At 39.1% G+C, this 27247-nt stretch overlaps 1 protein-coding gene across 3 annotated transcripts in view; it reads left to right on the forward strand.

The window, feature by feature from the left end:
- The window catches only part of CFAP299 (cilia and flagella associated protein 299), a 731227-nt gene that overhangs the window by 685404 nt on the left and 18576 nt on the right, over positions 1 to 27247 (forward strand). For 2 of the 3 annotated variants that reach the window (XM_005208154.5, NM_001076389.2), the window contains exon 6: positions 21299 to 21542. The exons of the other annotated variant lie outside the window; for it this stretch is intronic. In XM_005208154.5, the coding sequence (XP_005208211.1) occupies positions 21299 to 21394 (96 nt within the window). In that variant the 3' untranslated portion in view covers positions 21395 to 21542. Of the gene's footprint in view, positions 1 to 21298; positions 21543 to 27247 lie in introns of those variants that run through there. 3 annotated transcript variants of the gene reach the window in all.

Here is a 27247-nt window from a genome sequence, read left to right on the forward strand (position 1 = left end):
ACATAGGCTTGGATTATACCATGATATTGAATGGCTAGCCTTGGAAATGAACAGAGATCATTCTGTCATTTTTGAGATTACATCCATGTACTTTATTTTGGAGTCATGTTGAACACGATGGCTACTCCATTTCTTCTAAGGGATTCCTGCCCGCAGTAGTAGATATGATGGTCATCTGAGTTAAATTCACCCATTCCAGTCCATTTTAGTTTGCTGATTTCTAGAATGTCGACATTCACTCTTGCCATCTCCTGTTTGACCACTTCCAATTTGCCTTGATTCATGGACCTAACATTCCAGGTTCCTATGCAATATTGCTCTTTACAGCATCAGACCTTGCTTCTATCACCAGTCACATCCACGACTGGGTATTCTTTTTGCTTTGGCTCCATCCCTTCATTCTTTCTGGAGTTATTTCTCTGCTGATCTCTAGCAGCATATTGGGCACCTACCAACCTGGGGAGTTCCTCTTTCAGTATCCTATCCTTTTGCCTTTTCCTACTGTTCATGGGGTTCTCAAGGCAAGAATACTGAAGTGGTTTGCCATTCCCTTCTCCAGCGGACCACATTCTGTCAGACCTCTCCACCATGACCCGTCTGTCTTGGGTGGCCCCACATGGCAGTGTGTCTGCCCTCTGATGCCCTCTCACAGCACCTACTGTCTTACTTGGGTATCTCTTACCTTGGTCATGGGGTATCTCTTCAAGGCTGCTCCAGCAAAGCTCAGCCACTGCTCCTTACCTTGGAAGAGTTGCCCCTCCTGACCTTGAATGTGAAGCAGCTCCTCTCGGCCCTCCTGCACCCTCGCAGCCGCCACTCCTCAGACTTGGGGTAGCTCCTCTGGGCCGCCGCCCCTGACCTCGGACGTGGAGTGGTGGCTGAGAGGAGCTATCCCACGTCTGAAGTCAGGGGTGGTGGGCAGGATGAGCTATCTTGGAGTAGACTTGATGGGAAATAGGGAAATATGCCCAGGCTCTTGTGCAGGGAAATAACAGGATGCAAGTATGTTTTAAGGAGATTAGAGAGTATAAATTAAGACACACTAGGGAGAAAGACTGGAGAAGATGAGACTACAACAATCAAAGAGAACTAGAACTCAGGGTCGCATTGTAGTTAGAATGTTTCTGAGTTAGGCTTTTAATACTGCAACTACCTGATCATCCAAGAAAAGACAAAACTTAAAGAATATATCAATGTAGAAAAGTGGTTGAGAAATGACATTTTACTCCAACACTTAGGAAAGAGAAAGAGAGAGAGAGAGTTCTAATGCTGGATAAGAGTAGAGAAAAAGATAAGCTGGATGGATATCATTTAAGTCATTCTGTCACCTCTTTACTCTTCCTTCCATCCTCCTCTTCCTGTGTTTACTGGCACTGTGAGGTATAAAAAATGAATCAGAAAGTTGGCTTTCTTTCCCTAAAAAAGCTTATAGGTTAACTAACTGGTGGGTGGGTGGGTGCAAAAATATAATATGCACAGAAATGGCAAGCTGGAAAGTGACCTGACAGGGGAAAAAATGCTCTAAGAATTCCAAAGGAGGCAGAGATTACTTTCAACCTAAAGAATTCATAGGGCTTCCCTTCTGGCTCAGCTGGTAAAAAATCCTCCTGGATTGCAGGAGACCTGGGTTCAATTCCTGGTTGGGAAGATCCCATGGAAAAGGGAAAGGCTACCCACTAATATTCTGGCCTGGAGAATTCCATGCACTGTATAGTCCATGGGGTTGCAGAGAGTCAGACATAACTCAGTGACTTTCACTTCACAAGGCATTCAAAAACAAGTTAGTGAAAGAAATGGCCTCTGAACCAGATTTTGAAAGATGGATGTGATGAAAACATGAGAACAAGAGCAGAAAGGATGTTCTGGTAGGCAGGAACTTCACATAGAAAGGTGTGGAAGCACAGGGCATGAGGCTGCGAGAGAAGGGAGAGGAGCTCCTTTTGGCAAGAGTCATTCTCAGCACTGATCAGATATGAGAATCACCCAGAATGTTTTATAGTATTTCATGCCTGGCCTCATCAGCAAAAACTGTAGTTTAATTGGTGTGGGTGGAAGGTCTGCCTGGACATCCATTCTTATTAAAAGTTCCCAGGTAAGTCTTAAGCGCAAGCAGGGTTGAGACCAAGGTACAGGAAGGAGAGAAATAGCAGAGAAGTTTTGGGAGAAACTTGAAGTCCAAGAGTGGAAGCCAAATCTAGTGAGGTTTTGCCGTTCTGTACAGTTCAACGAAAATCTGTACCATTTGTGTCAAGACTTATAATCAAAATTTCTGAGTATGAAAATGATTAAGCCATCCTGAACGGAGGTTATTTTTCCACTGGCTAAATTCCAATGGTGTACAAAAAAAAAAGAAAATCAATTGTATGAAAAATATGAAATTAGGGCTTCCCAGGGGAAGGCAATGGCACCCCACTCCAGTACTCTTGCCTGGGAAATCCCATGGACGGAGGAGCCTGGAAGGCTGCAGTCCATGTGGTCGCTGAGGGTCGGACAGGACTGAGCGACTTCGCTTTCACTTTTCACTTTCATGCATTGGAGAAGGAAATGGCCACCCACTCCAGTGTTCTTGCCTGGAGAACCCCAGGGACGGGGGAGCCTGGTGGGCTGCTGTCTGTGGGGTCGCACAGAGTTGGACACGACTGAAGCGACTTAGCAGCAGCAGCAGCAGCAGGTGGTGCTAGTGGTAAAGAACACACTTGCCAACGCAGGAGACTGAAGAGACATGGCTTCAATCCCTGGGTCAGGAAGATCCTCTGGAGGAGGAAATGGCAATCCACTGCAATACTCTTGCCTGGAGAATCACATGGACAGAGGAGCCATGCAGGCTACAAACTACGGGGTCACAAAGGGTTGGACACGACTGAAGAAACTTAGCACGGCATGTTCTCTCTGTCACTTTATGTCTAATAGAGTGTATTTAAATATAGTTGCTAGACAAATGGTTAATAACAAAACAAGCAAATAAAAAAATATGTTAAAAGATCTTAAAGATGCGTGGTTTTTATTAGACTTGTGCGTTTGTGTGCTTAGTCGCTCAGTCGTGTCTGACTCTTTGAGACCCATGGACTGTAACCCGCCAGGCTCCTTTGTCCATGGAATTCTCTAGGCAAGAATGCTGGAGTTGGCTGCCATTTCCTCCTCCAGGGGATCTTCCCAACAAAGGGACCGAATCCATGTCTCCTGTGTTTCCTGCACTGCAGGTAAGTTCTTTACCCACAGAGGCACCCCAAATTAGACATAGTAAATAGGAACAGAAGACACTATTATATCATCAACCTTTCTGGTTCGCCCTGAGTGTCACTGAACTTGGAAGTCATGTGTAATGCAGACTGCACTGATTTAGCAGATGTATTTCTGATCTCTTTACATATCGATACTCTTCACTGTGCAACAAGAGCTCCCCAATCTAGTCTCCTCTCTTGGAAAATCACAATTGTTCAAACATAAAAATGAGATATGCTGGAATGCAAACTGTTGTTACAAGAGCTCTTCATCTACATCCAGCCCACCAGGACTTGTTTAGTAGCAATTTTCTCGACCTCCAGATAGCATTTCCCCTTCCTCTCTCCTCACACCAGCTGGTCAGGAAAGCCCTAGGCTTCATCCTCCTAGGGATTCAAACTGCATCTGTCTGTGGCAAGGCCCAGGAATCCCCATTTTTTAAAAAAAATTATTTTACTGAAGCATGGTTGACAACGTTGTATTAGTTTAGGGTGTATAGAAAAGTGATTCAGTCATACAAATATATATAGTTTCTTTCTTTTTCAGATTCTTTTCCTATACAGGTTATTTCAAAACACTGAATATAGTGCCCTTTGCTATACAATATGTCCTTGTTTAATATGTGCATATCTGTTACTCCCAAATTCCTAATTTATCCCCCATCCCACCTTTCCTCTTTGGTAACCAAGGTTTGTTTTATATGTCTGTGAGTCTATTTCTGTTTTGTAAATAAATACATTTGTAACATTTTTTTGTTTTATATTTCACATATAAGTGATATAATATGATATTTGTCTTTGTCTGACTTACTTCACTTAATGTTGTAATCACTAGGTCCATTCACGTTGTTGCAAATGGCAATATTTCATTATTTTTTATGGCCAAGTAATATTCTATTGTATATATGTATATACAACATATATATGTATATATATATTATATATAAAATATATATATATACTTTGGCCACCTGATGCAAAGAACTGACTCATTGGAAAAGACCCTGATGCTGAGAAAGATTGAAGGCAGGAGGAGAAGGGAACAACAGAGGATGAGATGGTTGGATGTCCTTACCAACTTGATGGACATGAGTTTGAGCAAGCTGGAGAGTTGATGATGGACAGGGAGGCCTGGTGTGCTGCAGTCCATGGGGTCGCAAAGAGGGGGACATGACTGAACTGACTGATATATGTACCACATCTTCTAGATATTAAACTTGCTTCCATGTCTTAACTATTGTAAATAGTGCTGCAATGAACATTAGGGTACATATACCTTTTCCAGTTACAGTTTTCCCAGATATATGGCCAAGAGTATTTTCAAATGTCTTTTCTGGTGAGCTTAAAATTAGCTGATTTGATAGAAGCTCTTTAGCAAAGTGATATTTTATTAGCTATTGTTTCAGTGCCAGGAAATTTGGAAAACTCAGCAGTGGCCACAAGACTGGAAAAGGTCAGTTTTCATTCCAATCCTAAAGAAAGGCAATGCCAAAGAATGCTCAAACTACCACACAATTGCCCTCATCTCACACGCTAGCAAAGTAATGCTCAAAATTCTCAAAGTCAGGCTTCAACAGTATGTGAACAATGAACCTCCAGATGTTCAAGCTGTATTTAGAAAAGGCAGAGGAACCAGAGATCAAATTGCCAACATCCATTGGATCACTGAAAAAGTGAGAGACTTCTAGAAAAATATCTACTTCTGCTTTATTGGCTATGCCAAAGCCTTTGACTGTGTGGATCACAATAAACTGTGGAAAATTCTGAAAGAGATGGGAATACCAGACCACCTTACCTGCCCTCTGAGAAATATTTATGCAGGTCAAGAAGCAACAGTTAGAACTGGACATGGAACAACAGACTGGCTTCACATTGGGATAGGAGTACGTCAAGGCTGTATATTGTCACCCTGCTTATTTAACTTATATGCAGAGTACATCATGAGAAATGCTGGACTGGATGAAGCACAAGCTAGAATCAAGATTGCCAGGGAAAATATCAATAACCTCAGATATGCAGATGACACCACCCTTATGGCAGACAGCGAAGAAAAACTAAAGGGCCTCTTGATGAAAGTGAAAGAGGAGATTAAAAAGTGGCTTAAAACTCAGCATTCAGAAAACTAAGATCATGGCATCTGGTCCCATCACTTCATGGCAAATAGATGGAGAAACAATGGAAACAGTGACAGACTATTTTGGGGGTTCCAAAATCACTGTAGATGATGAGTACAGCCATGAAATTAAAAGACACCTGCTCCTTGGAAGAAAAGTTTTGACCAACCTAGACAGCATATTAAAAAGCAGAGACATTACTTTGCCAACAAAGGTCCATTTAGTCAAAGCCATGATTTTTCCAGTAGTCATGTATGGATGTAAGAGTTGGACTATAAAGAAAGCTGACGGCCAAAGAATTGATGCTTTTGAACTGTGGTGTTGGAAAAGACTCTTGAGAGTCCCCTGGACTGCAAGGAGATCCAACCAGTCCATCCTAAAGGAAATCAGTCCTGACTATTCATTGGAAGGGCCGATGCTGAAGATGAAACTCCAATACTTTGGCCACCTGATGTGAGGAACTGACTCACTGGAAAAGACCCTGATGCTTGGAAAGATTGACGGTGGGAGGAGAAGGGGATGACAGAGGATGAGATGGTTGGATGGCATCACTGACTCAATGGACATGAGTTTGAGTAAACTCCGGGAGTTGGTGATGGACAGGGAGGCCTGGCACTCTGGTGCAGTCCGTGGGGTAGCAAATAGTCAAACACGACTGAGCAACTGAACTGGACTCAACTCATTGTTTCACTATGCAGGGAACATAAGAGACACAGGTTCAGTCCTTGTGTTGGGAAGATCCCCTGGAGGAGGCAAGTCCATAGGGTCACAAAGAGTTGGACACAACTGAAGCAACTTAGCATGCACACACCTTTTCGTATGTCCACAAGGTAATCAAACTTCATTCTTTTAAAGCAAGCTATAAGTCAGTAGTCTTAATTTTATGTAGTCTAAATTATACATTTCTGAGATTGCACGAACCAACTAGAAAGTACAGACCACACACCAAAGGCTTTTGGATTAACTCCCACCACAATACCAATGACCTCAGTAGATACTTCCATTGATAAATTGCAGCTATTTTTCCTTCCTTACTTGGATCATGATAGAATGAGGATGACGATACCCATTCTTGCTATCATGGCCTCACCAAGAATCATTTTGTCAGGCAGATCAGTCCAGAGGCTCACATGAAACATGTATGACAAAGACTTGTGAAGCATACACAGAACCGTGGGGCAGAAACCATTTTTGGTCGATTTGCCATCGTATCTCCAGTGCTAGGGTATGGTAGGTGCTTAGTAAACATCTGTGGAATGAATAAACTGAATATTAAATATTTGCTAAAGAAGAAGGAAGGTCAAAAATAATCCTGGAAACTTTTGAGGTTAACTTTAAAATATTTTAGGATCTTAGACACTCGAAACATATGTAGTGCTAAAGCTATTTTTAGTTGAAAATTGCCTGAGTAATTGACTCTGGTACTTTTCTCTCCTTGGTAGGTGAGTTAACCCTGGGGGTCCTTTGCTGCTTTGGAGTGCTGATTCTAGGTGTCCAGGGCAAGGGCAAGGTGTTAGGTACTTAGTATTTTATTATGTTTAAAAAGTAAATGTATAGTCATTATTGTCTGATACAGATGCCAAAAAACACAAAAAACAGAAAGTCAAATTTTACTTTATTTTTCTATAAGCAAAAGAATATCTAGGTGAACAAGGTTTAAAATTAAAAATTACTTCCAATGACAACATATGTTTTTGTTTTGGGGGGGAGTGACTTGTTTTTTTGCTTAATTTAGAGGACCATTGCAGCAATACCTCCTTACAGTTCCTGTCCCTCTGCTCCATTCCTCCCAAGCCATCCTCCACCCAACCACTTGCTATATTAGTAGGAAAGGTGTTAATTGCCTCCTAATGCTGCCTCCCAATTCACTATGTTAAAGTCAGATGGAGCCTGTCATAGGCTGGAAAATTCTCTTCTCAAAATGGGGGCCCCTAACATTCCTACATCCTTTCTGCAGATGGTTTGAATTTATTCTCTTGAAGCTCCACCCTCCCAGCGAAGGTCCTCAATTTTACAGGTTGTCTTTTTACAGGGCTCAGGTATATTTCCTACTGGATATTTTTAAGAAAAACCCATACTGAACAGAATAGGCTTAAGAGAAGCCATGCTTTCTTTCTTGAAAGTCTCCAACAGTGTTCTCTCACCTCCACACAACCTTGAGTTAATGGGGCAGGGGACACTTACTGAGTCACCAGCACCACTTTTTTGGCTCCTGGGTTTTCCTCAGAGGCCTCTTGTAAGTACTGCTTTTAACTGTGGCACAGTCGCAGTTATTAAGTAAAGCTGAGGCCTTGCCAGTTTTCTGGTTTTGCTGCCCAAATTACTGAATGTTTGGTTGATTATAGCCCTAAAACACCCACATACTCCGAAGCTTTTAAATGTTTTCTCCCCTTGGGCAATCACCTGGTATACCTGAACTGAAAGTCTACCACATATAAATTAAGTATTTACTTAACAAACTGCTGCTAAAATCAATGGCCTTGAGGAATACATTAAAAATTACACAACAGAGATTAGCTTTTATGAATTAAAACTCCTAAAACTTAAATGCTATGCCCTTTTTCTGACCTGGAAAACTGATTTTAATTTTATATGCAGTATTATGAAACAACCCCTAGAGATAAGTACATTGTTGTTAAGTCCAATGTATGAATGAACTCATATACAAGGTGTGGCACAGAAAAGGTGAGCTGGAAGAAAGAAAAAAATTAAATATATAATTTTAAATTATATATATATATATATCAATGCTTAGTAATGAAAGTGTGAATGACAACCCTTCACCATCCAAGTATATTATCTTAGTGAAAATAAAAGTATATATTTATGCTGCAGTGAAAAGAAAGTATATAATAAAACATACATGACAAAGAAAATCTGCTGTGTTAAGCTTCTGATTAGAAGGACAGCCTAATCAAACCTTATGCCAAAAGTCAGTTCTGTTCAGTCGCTCAGTCATGTCCAACTCCCTGCAACCCCATGAACCGCAGCATGCCAGGCTTCCCTGTCCATCACCAACACCTGGAGTCCACCCAAACCCATGTCCATTGAGTCGGTGATGCCATTCAACCATCTCATCCTCTGTCGTCCCCTTCTCCTTTTGCCCTCAGTCTTTCCCAGCATCAGGGTCTTCTCAAATGAGCCAAAAGTAATACAGACCAAAAGAGAAGTGAGAATGGAGAAATTTGAGAAAGACAGCTTTAGCTTCAATTCATGCTCACGTTTTTTTACAAAATGTGTTACGAATCAGTACAAGGACTATGGAAAAGAATGGAACATTTCCTTTCCTAGCTGAATGAAAAGATTAAGTAGGAACAAAATAGTCGTTTCCTTCATGGTTTCAAAGACCTGGTAACTAACGTCAGAGAGGCAGGTGCTAGACACACAGGAGTCAGGCATAGTGTCTGTCGGTCTAGACCACAGTCAAGGAATTATTGTTTATTCAAAGAGAGCATGATTTCTTCTCAGTCTTAACAGCTAAACAAGTAGTCAAGTCTCATGACTATTTAACAATTCATCACCCCATTAGATGCTTACAGTTTCTGAGGCACTGAAATCCCAAAGCAGGTTGAGGGATACTGAAATATGTTGGAACATGGAACACGATAGCATGAACAGTGATCAAGCCTCCTGGCAGGGGAGAAAAATCCCATGCTGATAACCTCTAAATGGTTATTGCTAGTTGGGAGAGCTTCAGCGTACATATTAGTGGCCTGGATGATGTATATTGCTCGAAAAGCTGAAGCAAGAGTAAAAAAATCATAAGACAAAGAAACAAATGGCAACCCCCAACTTGGTAACCCAGAACACTACCTCAAGCACACGAGGCTGCTCCAGAGTCCTAAAAGACTCTCAACCTTTTAGGAAACACAACTAATTTTAAAACTCTGACACATTTTATAGATTTGCTCAGAAAAGAAAATGCACACCTGCTGGCATACACAGAGTAATATAAAAATATTTTAGGATATTCAGAAACCTGCCTAAGCCTTTTAATGAATTCCAATTGAGACCTGAGGACCTAGGACTCTCCAAAATGCCCGAAAGCAGTTCAAAGGAGCTAGAAAAAGAACCGGACAAGTAGGAAAGGCTGGGGAACACCTCCTAAGACTCAGAGAAAAGCTGTTTAAGAGGGGCAATAGGGAAAATGAGTTAGAGTTAAACTTTTATCAGCTTTGTGATTAGGGTAAATTCCTTAACTCCTCTGGGCCACTTCTCTATCTCCGTTTTCTCATCTGTTAAATCTATTAAAAACAACTACTTTACACAAGGTTGTTGTGATGATTAAATGAGAGAACGTGTTTAATGTGCTACTGAATTGGGCTGGGTAAACAGATATTGCTTCCTGGTGTTGTACCAACTTAGAAAAGTGGAAGTTGTTAAAAAGTAGTTATTGTTAAAACTAGTAAAAGTAGTAGTTGTTAAAAAGTAAAAAGCTAATTGCAATAGATAAAAAGTGGAAATAATCCCTATGTCCTTGACTGACAGCAATAATTAATTTATGATACATCATAGCAGTGAAGTAATATTGTTGTTATTGTTGTTTAGTCACTAGGTCACGTCCAGCTGTTTTGTGACCCATGGACTGTAGCCCACCAGGCTCCTCTGTCCATGGGATTTCCCAGGCAGAAGTACTGGAGTGGGTTGCCATTTCTTCCTCCAGGGTATCTTCCCAACGCAAGAATCAAACTTGCATCTCCTGCAATGGCAGGCAGATTCTTTACCACTGAGCCACCAGGGAAAGTGAAAGTTGCTCAGTCATGTCCAACTCTTTGCCACCCCATGAACTATGCAGTCCATGGAATTCTCTGGGCCAGAATACTGGAGTGGGTAGCATTTCCCTTCTCCATGGGATCTTCCCAACCCAGGGATTAAACCCAGATCTCCTGCATTGCAGGGATCAAACCCAGATCTCCTGCACTGCAGGCAGATTCTTTACCAGCTGAGCCACCAGGGAAGCCCTAGCTAAAAATGAGTTAAAACTATATGTACTGAATTTGCTGTGTTAGTGTGGACAGATGTTTGTTTACACTATCAAATGGAAAAATCAATCTGTCAGTTCAGTTCAGTTCAGTCGCTTAGTCGTGTCCGACTCTTTGCGACCCCATGAATCGCAGCACGCCAGGCCTCCCTGTCCATCACCAACTCCCGGAGTTCACCCAGACTCACGTCCATCAAGTCAGTGATGCCATTCAGCCATCTCATCCTCTGTCATCCCCTTCTCCTCCTGCCCCCAATCCCTCCCAGCATCAGAGTCTTTTCCAATGAGTCAGCTCTTCGCATGAGGTGGCCAAAGTACTGGAGTTTCAGCTTTACCATCATTCCTTCCAAAGAAATCCCAGGGCTGATCTCTTTCAGAATGGACTGGTTGGATCTCCTTGCAGTCCAAGGGACTCTCAAGAGTCTTCTCCAACACCTCACAATCCAACTCTCACATCCATACATGACCACAGGAAAAACCATAGCCTTGACTAGACGGACCTTTGTTGGCAAAGTAATGTCTCTGCTTTTGAATACGCTATCTAGGTTGGTCATAACTTTCCTTCCAAGGAGTAAGCGTCTTTTAATTTCATGGCTGCAGTCACCATCTGCAGTGATTTTGGAGCCCAAAAAAATAAAGTCTGACACTGTTTCCACTGTTTCCCCATCTATTTCCCATGAAGTGATGGGACCGGATGCCATGATCTTCGTTTTCTGAATGTTGAGCTTTAAGCCAACTTTTTCACTCTCCACTTTCACTTTCATCAAGAGGCTTTTGAGTTCCTCTTCACTTTCTGCCATAAGGGTGGTGTCATCTGCATATCTGAGGTTATTGATATTTCTCCCGGCAATCTTGATTCCAGCTTGTGCTTCTTCCAGCCCAGCGTTTCTCATGATGTACTCTGCATAGAAGTTAAATAAGCAGGGTGACAATATACAGCCTTGATGTACTCCTTTTTCTGTTTGGAACCAGTCTGTTGTTCCATGTCCAGTTCTAAGTGTTGCTTCCTGACCTGCTGTGAAACAGTGTAAATAATGTTTTATCTTATAAGGGGCTTCACTGGTGACTCAAAGGTAAATAATCTGCCTGCAATTCGGGAGACCCAGGTTTGATCCCTGGGTTGAGAAGATTCCCTAGAGAAGAGAAAGTTACCCACTCCAGTATTCTTGCCTGGAAAATTCCATGGACAGAGGAGCCTACAGTCCTCAGGATGCAGAGTGTCAGACACGACTGAGCGACTAACACTTCACTCCATCCTCTAAAGCATTCATCTTTTATATAAGAATTTCCTACTCATGGACACTTAGGTTGGTTTCCATTTTTCTCCCTAGGTTTAAAGAACAACTCTCTATAACCAAGTTTCTGATCTTTTTCTTTAAGATGGACACCTAAAAAGGAAATTGCTTCATCAAAAGATATGTACATTGTAAAACTTTAGAAAGATATTGTCAAATCACTTTGCAGTTAGACCATATCAATTTACAGTTATACCTGAACTGTTTAAAACTGCCAAAAACCATGCTCTATTTTGCACACTTTTGAAACTGTTAATCTTATAGTTAAAATGTATTAGAGGTCACTTTAATTTTCACTTTATATCGTTGTCAGGAGTGAACATTTCTTTCACATGTGTGTTTGTATACTATATTTCTTCTCCTGTATTAGTTATTGCCCTCTACACAATTCTCTATGGAGTTTGAGTAGTTTTCAAAATTAAAGTATTCTATATATAAAGGTAGACAACTTTTGGCAGTCATATTTTAAAGATGCATTACAATTTAAATATCTATCTTAATATTTATAATGTTTTTGGCATACAAATTTTAAATTTTTGTATAGTCCAAACTATTGTCCCATTCTGATTTCTTCCTATTGTTACTATATTCAAAAAGATTCCCATATTAAGACTGGGCAATATTTTACTGATAGTTTCTCTTATACAAAGTTTTTGGTTTTCTTTATACATTAAAATCTACAATTTTTCTCAGGTTTTATAGAATAAGGTTAGAGTCTTTTTTACTTTGTTCAATTATTCTTTTCCAGTAATTTTTAATAGGTGATCTTATCCCAGTATCTTTTTTTACTTGTATTTTATATTTGACTTGGAGTCCCATCTCTCCTAGGACCTAGTAGTGACTTCAGGCAGAAGTCTTTTATTAATAGCAATTCTTACATGCTGTGAATTTGAAGTCAGTTTTCTAAGTGCTAAATTTCCTCAACCACCTGCAATGTTTGTCATTGTTGCTGTATATGTGAGATTATTTCTAGCACTCTTGTTATCTATTGTTAAGGAACAATTTTTAAAAGAAAGTAGATAAAATAAAATTTAAAAAAAAAGTTAAAAACAAACAAACAAAAAAGATAAAAAAATAAAATAAAAGAAAGTAGAATCATGATTCTCAGGTAGAATGTATATGTATTTTTTACTAAACTGAATGTGTCAAAGATTTTTAACTCATTAATTAACGACAAACTGGTAGCTATTAATGTTGATGCCAAGGAAAAGTCAGAGCAGAGGCATATAAAGGGAATAAGAAATTCTGAAATGAATTTATGACTAGATGCACAATTGGTCTACTAAAATCAATGCAAAAGTTAGTTGCAGTCTACCAAGTACCACTGTCTTGCATTTATATAGATGCGAAGTTTTTAAATCATTATCTGACTTTGAGAACTTACAGAGTTGTAATATCAAAGATGAGAAAATCTAAATGAGCATTCAGGATAGCCACTATTTGATATGTAACCCTCAAAGTCTCTTACAATTTTCCCTGAGAGCCTCCTCTCCTCTTTTTATCATAATAATTTCAAAGAAAGATTATTCTTATAAGATAAAGCTGCTCTCATTAGATTTGTCTGATTTTTTACAAAAATGCAACAAAAGGTTTATTTTACCATTTTGGGCATCTTAAGCTGCCCATGTAAACTCTAAATCCGTATAATTTTGAACAAAAACTAAATTAAACTGAGTTTGGAAATTTTCACAAGAAATCTCAAATTGGATTTTTAAAATCCTCTATTATTTATTGACCTGAGGCTAGGAAACCAAGCCCAAGGAATGCTCTCCACCATATTTCACCTGAAATACCTATAAATTTGCATAAATTCCTCTGTTTACTGCTGCTGCTGCTAAGTCACTTCAGTCGTGTCCGACTCTGTGCGACCCCATAGACGGCAGCCCACCAGGCTCCTCTGCCCTAGGATTCTCCAGGCAAGAATACTGGAGTGGGTTGCCCTTTCCTTCTCCACCTGTGTTCACTAGGTCTCCCAAATGTTTTAAAGATTGTTAGTTACATAGAGTGTGTTTCCCAGCTGGCACTAGTGGTAATGGGCTTCTCTTGTGGCTCAGCTGGTAAAGAATCCGCCTGCAATGCAAAAGACCTGATTTCGATCCCTGGGTTGGGAAGACTCCCTGGAGAAGGGAAAGGCTACCCACTCCAGTATTCTGGCCTGGAGAATTCCATGGACTGTATAGTCCATGGGGTGGCAAAGACTTGGACACGACTGATCGACTTTCACTTCACCAGTGGTAAAAATTCTGCCTGCTTATGCAGGAGACAAAAGAGACGTGGGCTCAATCCGTGAGTCAGGAATATCTCCTGGAGGAGGAAATGGCAACCTGTTCCAGTATTCTCTCCTGGAAAATTCCATGACAGAGGAGCCTGGTGGACTGTAGTCCATGGGGTCACAAGGCACTGGTCATGAATGAGAGACTGAGCAAGCATATAATATACAATATTCTTGGATTTTTTAAGTCAAGGAATAGGTCAGCACTTTATAGGCATTTCTTCCGTTCAAGTATGACATTCTAGGCAAGGCTTTGGTTTTTCAATTTGTACAATTATGTTATGTACAATTATAGACGACAGAGCCTTACTGAACCTAGGCAAATAACTAAATGGCATGGAAAGAAAGGAGACAATATAATAATTTTCTGAATCCTGGAGGAATAAATGGGTTTCCCTTCTGGCTCAACTGGTATAGAATCCGCCTGCAATGCGGGACACCTGAGTTTGATCCCTGGGTTAGGAAGGTCCCCTGGAGAAGGAAAAGGCTACCCACTCCAGTATTCTGGCCTGGAGAATTCCACGGACTGTATAGTCCATGGGGTTGCGAAGAGTCGGACATGCTGAGGAATAAGTGGGAATCAGCTATCATTTTAAAATCATTTTAAAATGTTTGGCTTCATTTTACAAAAGCAGACTTTACTAAATTGTATGTGTTACATATTACTTAACGAAAAGGAGATAGGGTGATTCTTAGATATCTGAAAATAGAACATTAAATAATATCAACAATATTCCAGACAAATAGCCACAGCAAAATTTCTCTTAAGAGTTTATTCAGCCCAGTTATAACTGATTCCTGCTCCAGTGGATCTTTGGTTAGCTGTCCTATGCCGTCCTCTCTTTTGGCCAAAACAGAACCTGGAAATCCTGACTCAGTCCATTGCGGTGCAGATTGAAAGCTGTCTAATCTATGTTAGCTTAGCTTTGAAGTGTCAGTAATTGACATACCTGATACAGTTATTTTCTACAATATTCTAAGACTTTTCTTAGTTGAAGACACAGATTCTCACCTGTAACTATAAGAGACACTTCTGGGAAGCATCAGAGCAAAACAATACTATCTGTAGATAAAAGGGACTTAAAATAGGTGAGTGATTTATTACTAGTAATTTTCAAATGCAAGCAGTCTGATGAGAGTTCAGAATAAGAATAATGCAGAAAATAGAAAAGGTTACTTCTCTCTGTGACATTCAAAACAAATTCCTTGCCTCCTCTCCAACGCCAAATAAAGAAATATGATAAACCGTCTAAGGATAATGATTAAATTTATTTCAGGAGTTTGTGAATGCTATAATTGATTCAGAAAAGTGAATAAAAATAATTTTATAAAAGAAAAAATATTGAGATATGACATAAATAATCCTGAGATACAATTGTTTGTACCAGGAACATCAAGCAAGTGGCTTAGTAAGGTCTGCAGTAAGACCTAAACAATTGTATCTTTAAAACCAGTAGTTGAAATGACGACACATAACATTATGCTACCATTGTCTAATATCATCAAGCTCAGTAGCACCAGAACTCTGCTATATATAGGAAAAGCTGGTGGAAATATTCCTAAGAGTTGGAATCAGTGTTCTCCCTGAGGGTAAAGCCATATCATAAGACAGCAAGTTCAATGACATAACTCCAGGGACTTCCCCAATAATTTTTGAAATATTTATGTTAATAGCATTATACCTATACAAGTCTACCTCAGCAAGGCTGAACACCCCTTCTGATTTACCAATAGCAAATCTGCCCACAAAATTCTACAGAAAAATTTAGCTCTTTCTGGCAGCTCTCTTCAAAGGTGAAAAAATAAATCTTTGTGATTTTTTTCCAGGCCCTGTGGGAAATCTCAAAGATAGTTTCAGGTGTAAAATATAACTGGAAAGTTTAATTTTTTCAATACTTAGGATTCAATTATAGGAAGGCAAAAATCAGTTTTAAAAAGTTGTCAGAGGATATTTGGACACTTGATTAGGATGGGATCCGGATGCTGCAAAAACAATACCGAGTTAACTGTTTTAACATTTAAAACAATACATTTATAAATTAACAGTACATTAACATGACTATAAAGAACCTTCAGTTCAGTTCAGTTCAGTCACTCAGTCATGTCCAACTCTTTGCAACCCCATGAATCACAGCACACCAGGCCTCCCTGTCCTAGCTCTTTATAAATGAGGAATTTTTGTTCCTTGCATTTGTTTCTTATTTTTCTTTTTCTTAAGCAATTAAGAATGTAATAAATTCAACATAAAGTGCAGAAAATTATTCTTGTAAGACTTGGAATATTTACTACCTAGACAGTTACACAGAAGGTTAAAAAAAGTACCTTTTATATAGTAGGTAAAGGAATTAACCAGTAAGCAAGCCCATCAAGATATGGCAAACTTAACTGAAATTTTAGCATGTCATTACTGTTTTCAGAATCAAGTACTATAAACCAAGGCAAGCAAAATTTACTTCCAAATTTTGTCCTTCATTTTCCTTTGTTATGTCACAGCAATTCTCAGGAGATCCATGAACTCAAAATAATTTATATATATATATATATATATACATACACACATATATACACACGCACACACACACTAAGATGTTATTTCTGTTAACATTTCAATATGTATTCATCATAGCTATGTTCAAATGAATCACTATCTTAAATTTTCTCAATTTCCACTTCCAATATAGTAAATATTGATAGTTATAACTCACATAAAAATTCTTTGTGGTTCTCAGTAAGTCTTGAGATTTTACAGGGGTTCTGAGATATAACAGAAGAGGAAAAAAGCCTGAAAAGCACTACTATTGCATATGTAGTTATTCATATATAATTATATCAGTATATAGTGTAATTATATAACCATATATAAATTATAAATCTATAGAAATTGTATAAATTATCTTTATTAATACATACATGATAGCTACATAAGTCTATAAATTATATATACAATTTTATATACAATTAATACTATATATATGTGGGTTAAATCACTTTCAGTCTTGTCCAACATTTTGTGACCCTATGGACTGTAGCTCTCTAGGCTCCTCTGTCCATGGGGTTCTCCAGCCAAGAATACTGTAGTGGGTTGCCATTTCCTTCTCCAGGGTATCTTCCTGACCAAGGGATCCTCACGCCTCCTGCATTGGCAGGTGAGTTCTTTACCACTAGTGCCACCCAAGAAGCCCAATACTATATATATAATTACTGTGCTGTGCTGTGCTTAGTTGCTCAGTCGTGTCTGAGTCTTTGCAACCCCACGGACTTAGCCCTCCAGGCTCCTCTGTCCATGGGGATTCTCCAGGCAAGAATACTGGAGTGGGTTGCCGTGCCCTCCTCCAGGGGATCTTCCCAACCCAAGAAGCGAGCCGGGACTTCCTACATTGTAGGCGGATTCTTTACCAGCTGAGCTACCAGGGAAGGCCCTATATACTATATATATCGGAGAAGGCAGTGGCACCCCACTCCAGCACTGTTGCTTGGAAAATCCCATGGACGGAGGACCCTGGTGGGCCGCAGTCCATGGGGTTGCTAAGAGTCGGACACGACTGAGTGACTATATATTTATATTTATATTTATATATATATATATATATATATATATACTGCTACTATATACTGTTATAAAACCTCCACTATAAATGGAAAGGAAATCTAAAAAGGAGTGGATATATATGTATCCATATGTACACGTACGACTGATTCACTTTGCTGTACTGCAAGAAACTAACACAGAATTTGACCCAGAGGGATGGATTGGGGAGGGAGGAGGGAGGGGTGTTCAGGATGGGGAACACATGTATACCTGTGGCAGATTCATGTTGATGTATGGCAAAACCAATACAATATTGTAAAGTAATTAACCTCCAATTAAAATAAATAAATTTATATTAAAAAAATAAAGCAGCTATACTCCAATAAGAATTAATTGGAAAAAAAAATACTCCACTATAGGATAAGACTATTTTCTCTTTGAAACACAAAAGCAAAGAGACTATGGTATTAGTCTATCCCTGTTGCTTGTGATGGCGCTTCCCAGTTGGCTCAGTGGTAAAGAATCCACCTGCCAATGCGGGAGATGCGAATTCAATCCCTGGATAGAGAAAATCCTCTGGAAAAGGAAATGGCACCCTACTCCAATATTCTTGACTGAGAAATCCCATGGACAGAGGAGCCTGGTGGGCTATAGTCCATAAGATTGCAAAACAGTCTGACAAGACTCAGTGACTAAACAACAACAACATTGCTTATGATGTCTTCTCAACCATTCATTTTAATTATGATTTTTCAACCAAAGTAACTCTATTTCATGGAGAAAATTAGAGGTAGATAACTAAGAATTCCTTTATTCCAAAGACATTTTAACAGACAAGAGAAGTTTATGTTGTATCTTTGTCTGCTGCTGCTGCTAAGTCGTGTCAGTCGTGTCCCACTCTGTGCGACCCCCATAGACGGCAGTCCACAAAGGCTCCTCCATCCCTGGGATTCTCCAGGCAAGAACACTGGAGTGGATTGCCATTTCCTTCTCCAGTGCATGAAAGTGAAAAGTGAAAGTGAAGTCGCTCCGTCGTGTCCTACTCTTCACGACCCCCTGGACTGTAGCCCACCAGGCTCCTCCACCCATGGGATTCTCCAGGCAGGAGTACTGGAGTGGGTGGCCATTGCCTTCTTTGCATCTTTGTATAGCCACACACATATCTTTTTAAAGAGAAAAAATGAACATTGTCACTAACATGACCCAAAATAGGAACTTTTCATTGGCTATAAGCAAAAGTATATAAACTTAAAGTTAAGTTTAATAATTAGGCATCAAATTTTCAGTATTCTATCATGATTAGAAGTTATCTGGATATCACATGAATATTCTTTATGCTATTGAATCTAATAGCTAAGTTTTTATGTTACCTAAAGATCTGAGTAATTATATTCACGTTGACAGTAAAAAACAAAATTACTGATGAAATAAAGTTGTCAGAATAATGATTTTGTTGAATATGGATTTCTCATTATATTACAGATTGTATCAGAGTAGTGTTAGTTTATTTTATCAGTATGCATCAATAAGCTTAAGAAAAGCAAACACAAGTACAGTAGAATAAAATATGTTTATGTTATACCTAACATTGATAAATCAGAGGAAAAGCTGTTTGTGTTAAACCAAAATTATTACACTACTCTGATTTGCCAAATATTTATCTCATTGTGTGACCTTAAAATTTTAAATCATTTCTATAAGAATACTCTTTAAGCATAGCACATTAAAATTATCCAAACTCTGGATTTCCCTGACAGTCCAGTGGTTAAGATTCTACACTCCCAACACGGGAGACATGGGTTTGATCCCTGGTTGGGGAAGATTCTCATGTTGCATGGACAAACAGGAAAAAAAAAAAGTATCAAAACTTTAATTTCCACATTTTCATGGAATTTTATAAATATTTTACTTACATAAGAACTTATTTACATAAAAGCTCTACCGGACAATCAGAACAGAGTTTCTTTAATTTAGGAGACTTCTAAATCTAATTTATTAATTCTCTCCAGAGATAGAAAAATACTGTGTACTCATACATAAAGATGCAAAGGTCTTTCTGAATTCTAAACATATATACACACAGACACATAGGGATCTTGTAGCTTCAAGTCTAAACATAAACACAACTCAAGAGTAAACTCAAAAAAGTAATCTGCCCGTATATCAAAAAAGTTGTCCTCTTTCCTACTGGGCATGAAGATTCTTAATTTCTTCAAAAAAGACAAGTAGACAAATAAAGGAAAAATAATAACAAATCAGATTTTCTGTTGTTTCTTACTCAAAAAAAAGAATAAATCTCAGTAATCTATTCATCTATTTACAGAAAACGCAAAGGTTAAGCCATAAAATCAAGTTCCAAATCACAGTTGTCACCAAGGGGGAATAATTTATTCATTGTAAAAGTTCCAAAAGCAAAAACAAGATACAAACATAGTAAAAAGGGAAATATGCAAAGAAACAGAGGATCAACAAAGTTAAAGTTCTATTGCTACTAGGGATTTACCAGTGGAAACCAAGAAATAAAGAGTTTAAGTCACCCAAGAGAGACACGCTCCAGCTACTCAAGCTTTTTAACTGTCAGGTGAATCCACTGTGCATCAAATTGGAATCTCCAAAATGTTTACAAGATAGTGTTTCTAAAAAAGGATATAATTGTGACTCTCATACTGATGTAAAATGAATGTGTCAAAAATTTTGTTTATTCATAAATTATGCAATGAACAAGTAAGATGTTGTAAGCAGTTCAATGAAGAAGTAAAAAATCAGAACACATTTAGGGAAAAAGAAAGATTGAAATTAATTTACAAATTAATGTAAAAGAGGTCTCAAGATGAAGCAATAATCAGTGGTGTGCCACTTAGCACAATTAGTTTGCATCTTTGTAAAGAATATTTTGCATTATTATCAGTTTTCTCCAACTTATTGAGTTATAAAATAGCACAAACATAGAATAAAACGTGGATGAGTAAGCCACTCAAGACACTCACTCCTTTTGTTTTCCCCATTTCAAAATCTTTACAATTTTACTCATTCTTTTAACAGAAGATGGGTCTGATATATTTTTTCTCACTAGCACAAGAAATTGAATACCAAGGGGAAAAGATAATATCAAAGCTTCTCTCTAGTCCCTGATCTAAATTCCTATCATCTCTTCCTACAAGAGGAGAGAGAGCAAGTAACATCGTGCGTTCTTTTGAACATCAAATACAGGAAAGGCCCAATGACTAATATTAAATACTATCTGGCTCTTTTCGGATCTGTCTTCTCTCTTTTTAGTACCACATTAGCGAATACTTTCTCCCAGAGGGTCTCTCTGGGGGCCTTATAAGTATGGCAAAATATCTGTATAAAAGTAAAAGGACCAAATCTTTTTTTCACGGATTATAATGTAAAGGGGGGAACATGTAAATCAAATAGCTATCAAACGAGTAAGAAGCTATTCATGAAACCCACCATGGACAGGTAGTTAGTTCCACGAGTCTGAACCAATTCCAAATCTGAGACATTTTTATTTAACAAACTTGAAATCAAGATAGGGTTCTTTTTAACTTATTACCCTGCAATCACCTGTGTGTGCAAAGCCCTTCCCTGGAAATTCTGCAGAGTTAGTGACCCGTGGGGTTCGGCAGAGTCTAGACAAGTATGAACCTGCGACACCGCTTTGATCCTAGATGTTTTCAGTAATGTCACCACCAGGGCCTCAGAGCTCCTGACTGGAATTATCACCACTCCTGGGAAAAGAATCTGGGGGGGAAACTTGGATATGTTTCCATGGATACAACTTTCTCAGTTCTGTTTGCTACAACATTGAAGCAAGAGGAAAATTCATTTAATGTGAATTATGTGCATGGACTGACCTGACTAACAATATGATTGTGTATTTTAGGCTCAACCTGGTGACAACTCTACTAGAAGCCCGATCCTAACAGAGCTCTACACACAAGTTGTCATTTTTGACCATGTTTCCAGAAGAAAGACTTAACGACAAACATGGTAGATAGTTCCCTCCCCAATGGTTTGCTAAATGTGAATGACTCCTATAACCAGAAGCAAATCAGAATAATAAGTGAGTCCAGTAGCTATAAGGCAAATCAGAATAATAAAAGTTAATAAAGAAATTAGAGAGGAAATCATGACCTTGACTTTCTTTCTGTGGTACTAATATTGTCTTAATCTGCTTTGAGGTTTTTCTAATTTTTTTCCCCCTAAACACTGAAGCTGATTGCAGTAATTCATGGAAGAAAATCTTACTGCTTCTTCAAAGATTAAGTAATTAGTGACTTACATTGTACCTCAGATTTTCCACGTTTCCAAATATCCAAAAATGTCCTAGGTCCTAATATTGCCAAACAGAGTTAGGCAAAGCCTTATGCTACATGGCAGTGCTATCTCCTAAAATCATTGAATTTGATGTTAGTCACTCAGCTATGTCCTCATGGACTGTAGCCCACCGAGCTCCTCTGTCCATGGAATTTTCCAGGCAAGAACACTGGAATGGGTAGCCATTCCCTTCTCCAGGAATCTTCCTGACCCAGGGATCAAGCCCAGGTCTCCTACATTGCAGGCAGATTCTTTACCATCTGACATAAGAGGTTGGAAGACTGTCCAAAAGTTTTTAAGGTTTTCATTAGCACTACACGAGTAAATTGGAGAAGGAAATGGCAACCCACTCCAGTATTCTTGCCTGGAGAATCTCATGGACAGAGGAGCCTGGCGGGCTACAATCCATGGGGTCACAAAGAGTCGGACACGACTGAGTGACTAACACACACACATGAGTAAATATAATCTTGAGTATCCCATGAGTTGATGTATAAAATGATTGAAGTGTTTAATATGTTCATAGGCCTAGACAATGTGAACTTCATGACAATAAAGCTGAGAAAATGAAATCTAAAGGAAACGAGAGATTTTAGAGAAATGAGGACCTTGTAAGAGTGAAGAACACGTTTTCCTAATATGCCCCTGCAGGTGACTTTTGGGCAGAAAAGATGTTCAGAGGCCGTTTGTGAATTTAGGTTAATATTTGGCTCTCCTTCTGGGGCTTCCCAGGTAGTGCAGTGGTAAAGAATCCACGTGCCAATTCAGGAGACCCAGGAGATGAGGGTTCAACCCCTGGGTCAGGAAGACCCCTGGAGTAGGAGATGGCAACTCAATCCAGTGTTCTTGCCTGGAAAATTCCATGGGCAGAGAAGCCTGGTGGGCTTTATAGCCCATGGGGTCACAAAGAGTCAGATATGCCTAAGCACACGTGCTACTTCTCCTCTTTCCCATTGCCTTCCTTCCTTTTCTAAGCAATCCAGTTCTAAGGCAATTAGGTGGAGCCAAGCAAGGCTCAGTGTCAGGGTTGGGGTGGGAGAGCACAGAGTAGGTTGTCCCCAGTTCCAATGCAGTGAGCAGGATGTATTCATGGAGGAGGTGATAGTCTGGTTCGAGGTGTCAGATCCCAGTGTGGAGTAGTAGAGTGGTGTGAAATTAGAATTGGATGTATTGGTGCGATCTCTTCATTCTCAGTAAATACAACAGATACAGAACATACACCTCTGTGTGTATGCATTCATATTCCAACACTCTGTCCACTGAGACAACCTCGGAGCAGCAACACCCAATGTAAGTGAGCACATCTCGCACCCAGATCTTCATTCCTCAACACTATTTTCTCCCAAAGGGAAGGAGGGATCCATAGGAAAATAACTGGTTCTAGGACTGAGGCAGGGAGAGTTAAAGAGTCTGGAATCCCTTTCTGTGCCAGAAAGCAAAGACGTTCCAGAAAAATGAAATGAACTTATCAAAGGAACACAGACTCCACCTTGAAAGGGTTCTCACTGGCCAAATTTGGTACAGGTTGGGCATCAAATAATGAAAACAGCAGGTATAAAATAGGACACCATGAGTCTATACAGATCTACTTAAAAGAATAAATAGAAAGTTTGATGAGGAGCAGAGTATTTACATGGTATCTCCCACAAAATACTTATTACAGAGAGAACAATGCAGAAGCTTGGAATACACCACTTTTAGTAAATGATCAAAGAGAATATGACTAGTAAAGAGGTGAACTGAGTTTGTTCTTCACCTAATTAAGGTGCAATAGAAGAACTCTGCATCCCTTTTGTAGAAATCCTGCCAAAGTTGCATAGCTAGTATTTAATCAAGAGAAAACACAGACAAACCCAAATCCAGGGACATTCTACAAAATAACTGACTGGCCTGACATCTTCAAAAGTGTCAAGATTATCAGAGTAGAAGACTGAGAAATTATCCCAGATTGAGTGAGACTAGAGAGACATAATATTCAAATTCAACATGGGGAATTCCCTAGTGGTTCAGTGATTAAGACGTGGGGCTTTCATTGCCAAGGATCCGGGTTCCATCCTTGGTGGGGGAGCTGAAATTCCACAAGCCACGTGGTAGGGCCAAAAAAAGAAACGCAACACAAGATTCTGAGTTTTATCCATATCTTCTAAAGGGAATTTGGGGACAATCGGTAAAAATTGAAAGATTTCTAAAGATTAGATGGTAGTAATGTAAAAATATTTATGTCCTGATTTTGATGATTATGCTGTGGTTATATTCAAAAATGTCCTTGATTGCAGGAAATTATACTAAAGTATTTGGGAGTCAAAAGGCATCATGTCAGCAAATTATAAATATTTCATGGGGGAAAAAAATCTTTGTTCTGAATTTGCAACATTTCTGTAAAGCTGGGATTGTTTTTGAAATAGGATAAATGCTTGACTTATTACATTTACAAATTCAAAACATCTACTTCTGCTTCACTGACTTCCCTAAAGCCTTTGACTGTGTGGATCACACAAACTGGGAAATTCTTAAAGAGATGGGAATACCAGACCACCTGACCTGCCTCATGAGAAATCTGTATGCAGGTTAAGAAGGAACACTTAGAACCAGACATGGAACAACAGAGTGATTCAAAATTGAGATAGGAGTACATCAAGGATATTTATAGTCACCCTACTTATTTAACTTATATGCAGAGTACATCATGCAAACTGCCAGGCTGGATGAAGCACAAGCTGGAATCAAGATTGCCAGGATAAATATCATTAACCTCAGATATATGCAGATGAACCATGCTTATGGCAGAAAGCAGAGAGGAACTAAAGAGCCTCTTGATGAAAGTGAAAGAGGAGAGTGAAAAATCTGGCTTAAAACTAAACATTTAAAAAATGAAAATCATGGCCTCTGGTCCCATCACTTTATGGCAAATAGATGAGGAAACAATGGAAACAGTGACAGGCTTTATTTTCTTGGGCTCCAAAATCACTGCAGATGGTGATTGCAGTCATGAAATTAAAAGACGCTTGCCCTTTGGAAGAAAAGCTATGACAAACCTGCTGCTGCTGCTAAGTCACTTCAGTCGTGTCCGACTCTGTGCGACTCCATAGACGGCACAGGCTCCCCCATCCCTGGGATTCTCCAGGCAAGAACACTGGAGTGGGTTGCCATTTCCTTCTCCAATGCATGAAAGTGAAAAAAGTGAAGTCGCTCAGTCGTGTCTGACTCGTTGCGACCTCATGGACTGCAGCCTACTAAGCTCCTCTGCCCATGGGATTTTCCAGGCAAGAGTACTGAAGTGGGTTGCCATTGCCTTCTCCAATGACAAACCTAGACAGTGTATTAAAAAGCACAGATATCACTTTGCCAACAAACATCCGTATAGTCAAACTATAGTTTTTCCAGTAGTCATGTGAGAGTTGGACCATTAAGAAGGCTGAGTGCTGAAGAATTGATGCTTTTGAATTGTGGTGCGGGAGATGATTCTTGAGAGTCCCATGGACTTCAAGGAGATCAAACCAGTCAATCCTAAAGGAAATCAACCCTGAATATTCATTGGAAAGATAATACTGAAGTTTAAGTTCCAATACTTTGGCCACCAAATGCGATGAGCTGACTCATTGGAAAAGAACATGATGCTAGAAAATATTGAGGGAAGGAGGAGAAGAGGGCAACAGAGGATGAGATGGATGGATGGCATCATCGACTCAATGGACATGAGTTTGAGCAAACTCCAAGAGATGATAAAGGACAGAGAAGCCTGGCCTGCCACAGTCCATGGGTTGCAAAGAGTTGGACATGACTGAGTGACAGAACAATACAACAACTTGTATTTTAAATATATATACAAATTATTTTTCTATCCGTAGATTTGGTGAAATTTTAGCAATTATTTTTATGAATTCTATAGTGTAGTTAACTAAAATCCTGTAAACATTTTAAATTTTATTTATGAGCTTCATTACATTCAAGTTTCTAATGATTTCAATTTTCCAACTAACAACCTTTCCTACAGATTTAAATAACTGTCATAAATTTAATAAATTAAACTTATAATGATTCATGTTCTCATAAAAGTTTCAATATAGTTCATAAATTTATAAGATTTTAATTTAAAATAGTCTGAATTAATTATTCAAATATCATATTTTATTTTAAAATAAAAATAACTTTTATCCAGAATTAATTTTCTCTTAATCCCTTTGTTTTTAGGAGCTGCCTCCCAGGTGGGTGTAATTTAGATATTTTTTTTAATTGAAGTACATTTGACTTACAATATTGTGTTAGTTTCAGGTGTATAGAAAAGTGATTGAGTTATACATTTTTCATATTATTTTCCATTATAGGTTATTATGATATACTGAACACAATTCCCTGTGCTATTTAGTAAATCCTGTTGACTAGCTAGTTTATGTATAGTAATTTTTATTTGTTAACCCCATACTCATAATTTATCCCTCTGCCTGTCCCTTTCCCCTTTGTAACCATAAACTTGTTTTCTATGTAAGTCTCTCTGGTTTTGTATACATTTTAAATTAGAATAATAATGCTTCTTATTGTTCAGTCACTCAGTCATGTCCGACTCTTTGCAACCCCATACAAAGACGGCAGCATGCCAGGCTTCCCTGTCCTTCACCATCTCCTGGAGTTTGCTCAAACTCATGTCAGTTGAGTCGGTGTTACCTATTAAATAATCTGGGCTTCCCAGGGGGCACGTGTCAATGCAGGAAATGCAAAAGATGCAGTTTGATCCTTGAGTTCAGAAGATTGCCTAGAGTAGGAAATGACAACCCACTCCAGTATTCTTGCCTGGAAAATTTCATGGACAGAGGAGCCTAGTGGTTTACAGTCCATGGGATCACAAAGAGTCAGACAGGACTGATCAAGTAAGCACACACACACACACACACAAATTAGATCATCTATCCCTAATATGCCAGTGTTTCTTAAAAGTTTTAGCTATTTTAAATATTTTTAAGTATCAGTTCCGTTCAGTTGCTTAGTTGTGTCCAACTCTTTGCAACCCCATGAATCGCAGCACGCCAGGCCTCCCTGTCCATCACCAACTCCCGGAGTTCACTCAGACTCACGTCCATGGAGTCAGTGATGCCATTCCCGCCATCTCATCCTCTGTTGTCCCCTTCTCCTCCTGCCCTCAATCCCCCCTAGCATCAGAGTCTTTTCCAATGAGTCAACTCTTCACATGAGGTGGCCAAAGTACTGGAGTTTCAGCTTCAGCATCATTCCCTCCAAAGAAATCCTAGGACTGATCTCCTTTAGAATGGACTGGTTGGATCTCCTTGCAGTCCAAGGGACTCTTTTAAGAGTCCTCTCCAACACCACAGTTCAAAAGCATCAATTCTTCGGTGCTCAGCCTTCTTCACAGTCCAACTCTCACATCCATACATGACCAGTGGAAAAACCATAGCCTTGACTAGATGGACCTTTGTTGGCAAAGTAATGCCTCTGCTTTTCAATATGCTATCTAGGTTGGTCATAATTTCCCTTCCAAGGAGTAAGCGTATTTTAATTTCAT

This window comes from Bos taurus, chromosome 6 (assembly GCF_002263795.3).
Source record: "Bos taurus isolate L1 Dominette 01449 registration number 42190680 breed Hereford chromosome 6, ARS-UCD2.0, whole genome shotgun sequence".
Taxonomy (NCBI): Eukaryota; Metazoa; Chordata; class Mammalia; order Artiodactyla; family Bovidae; genus Bos; species Bos taurus.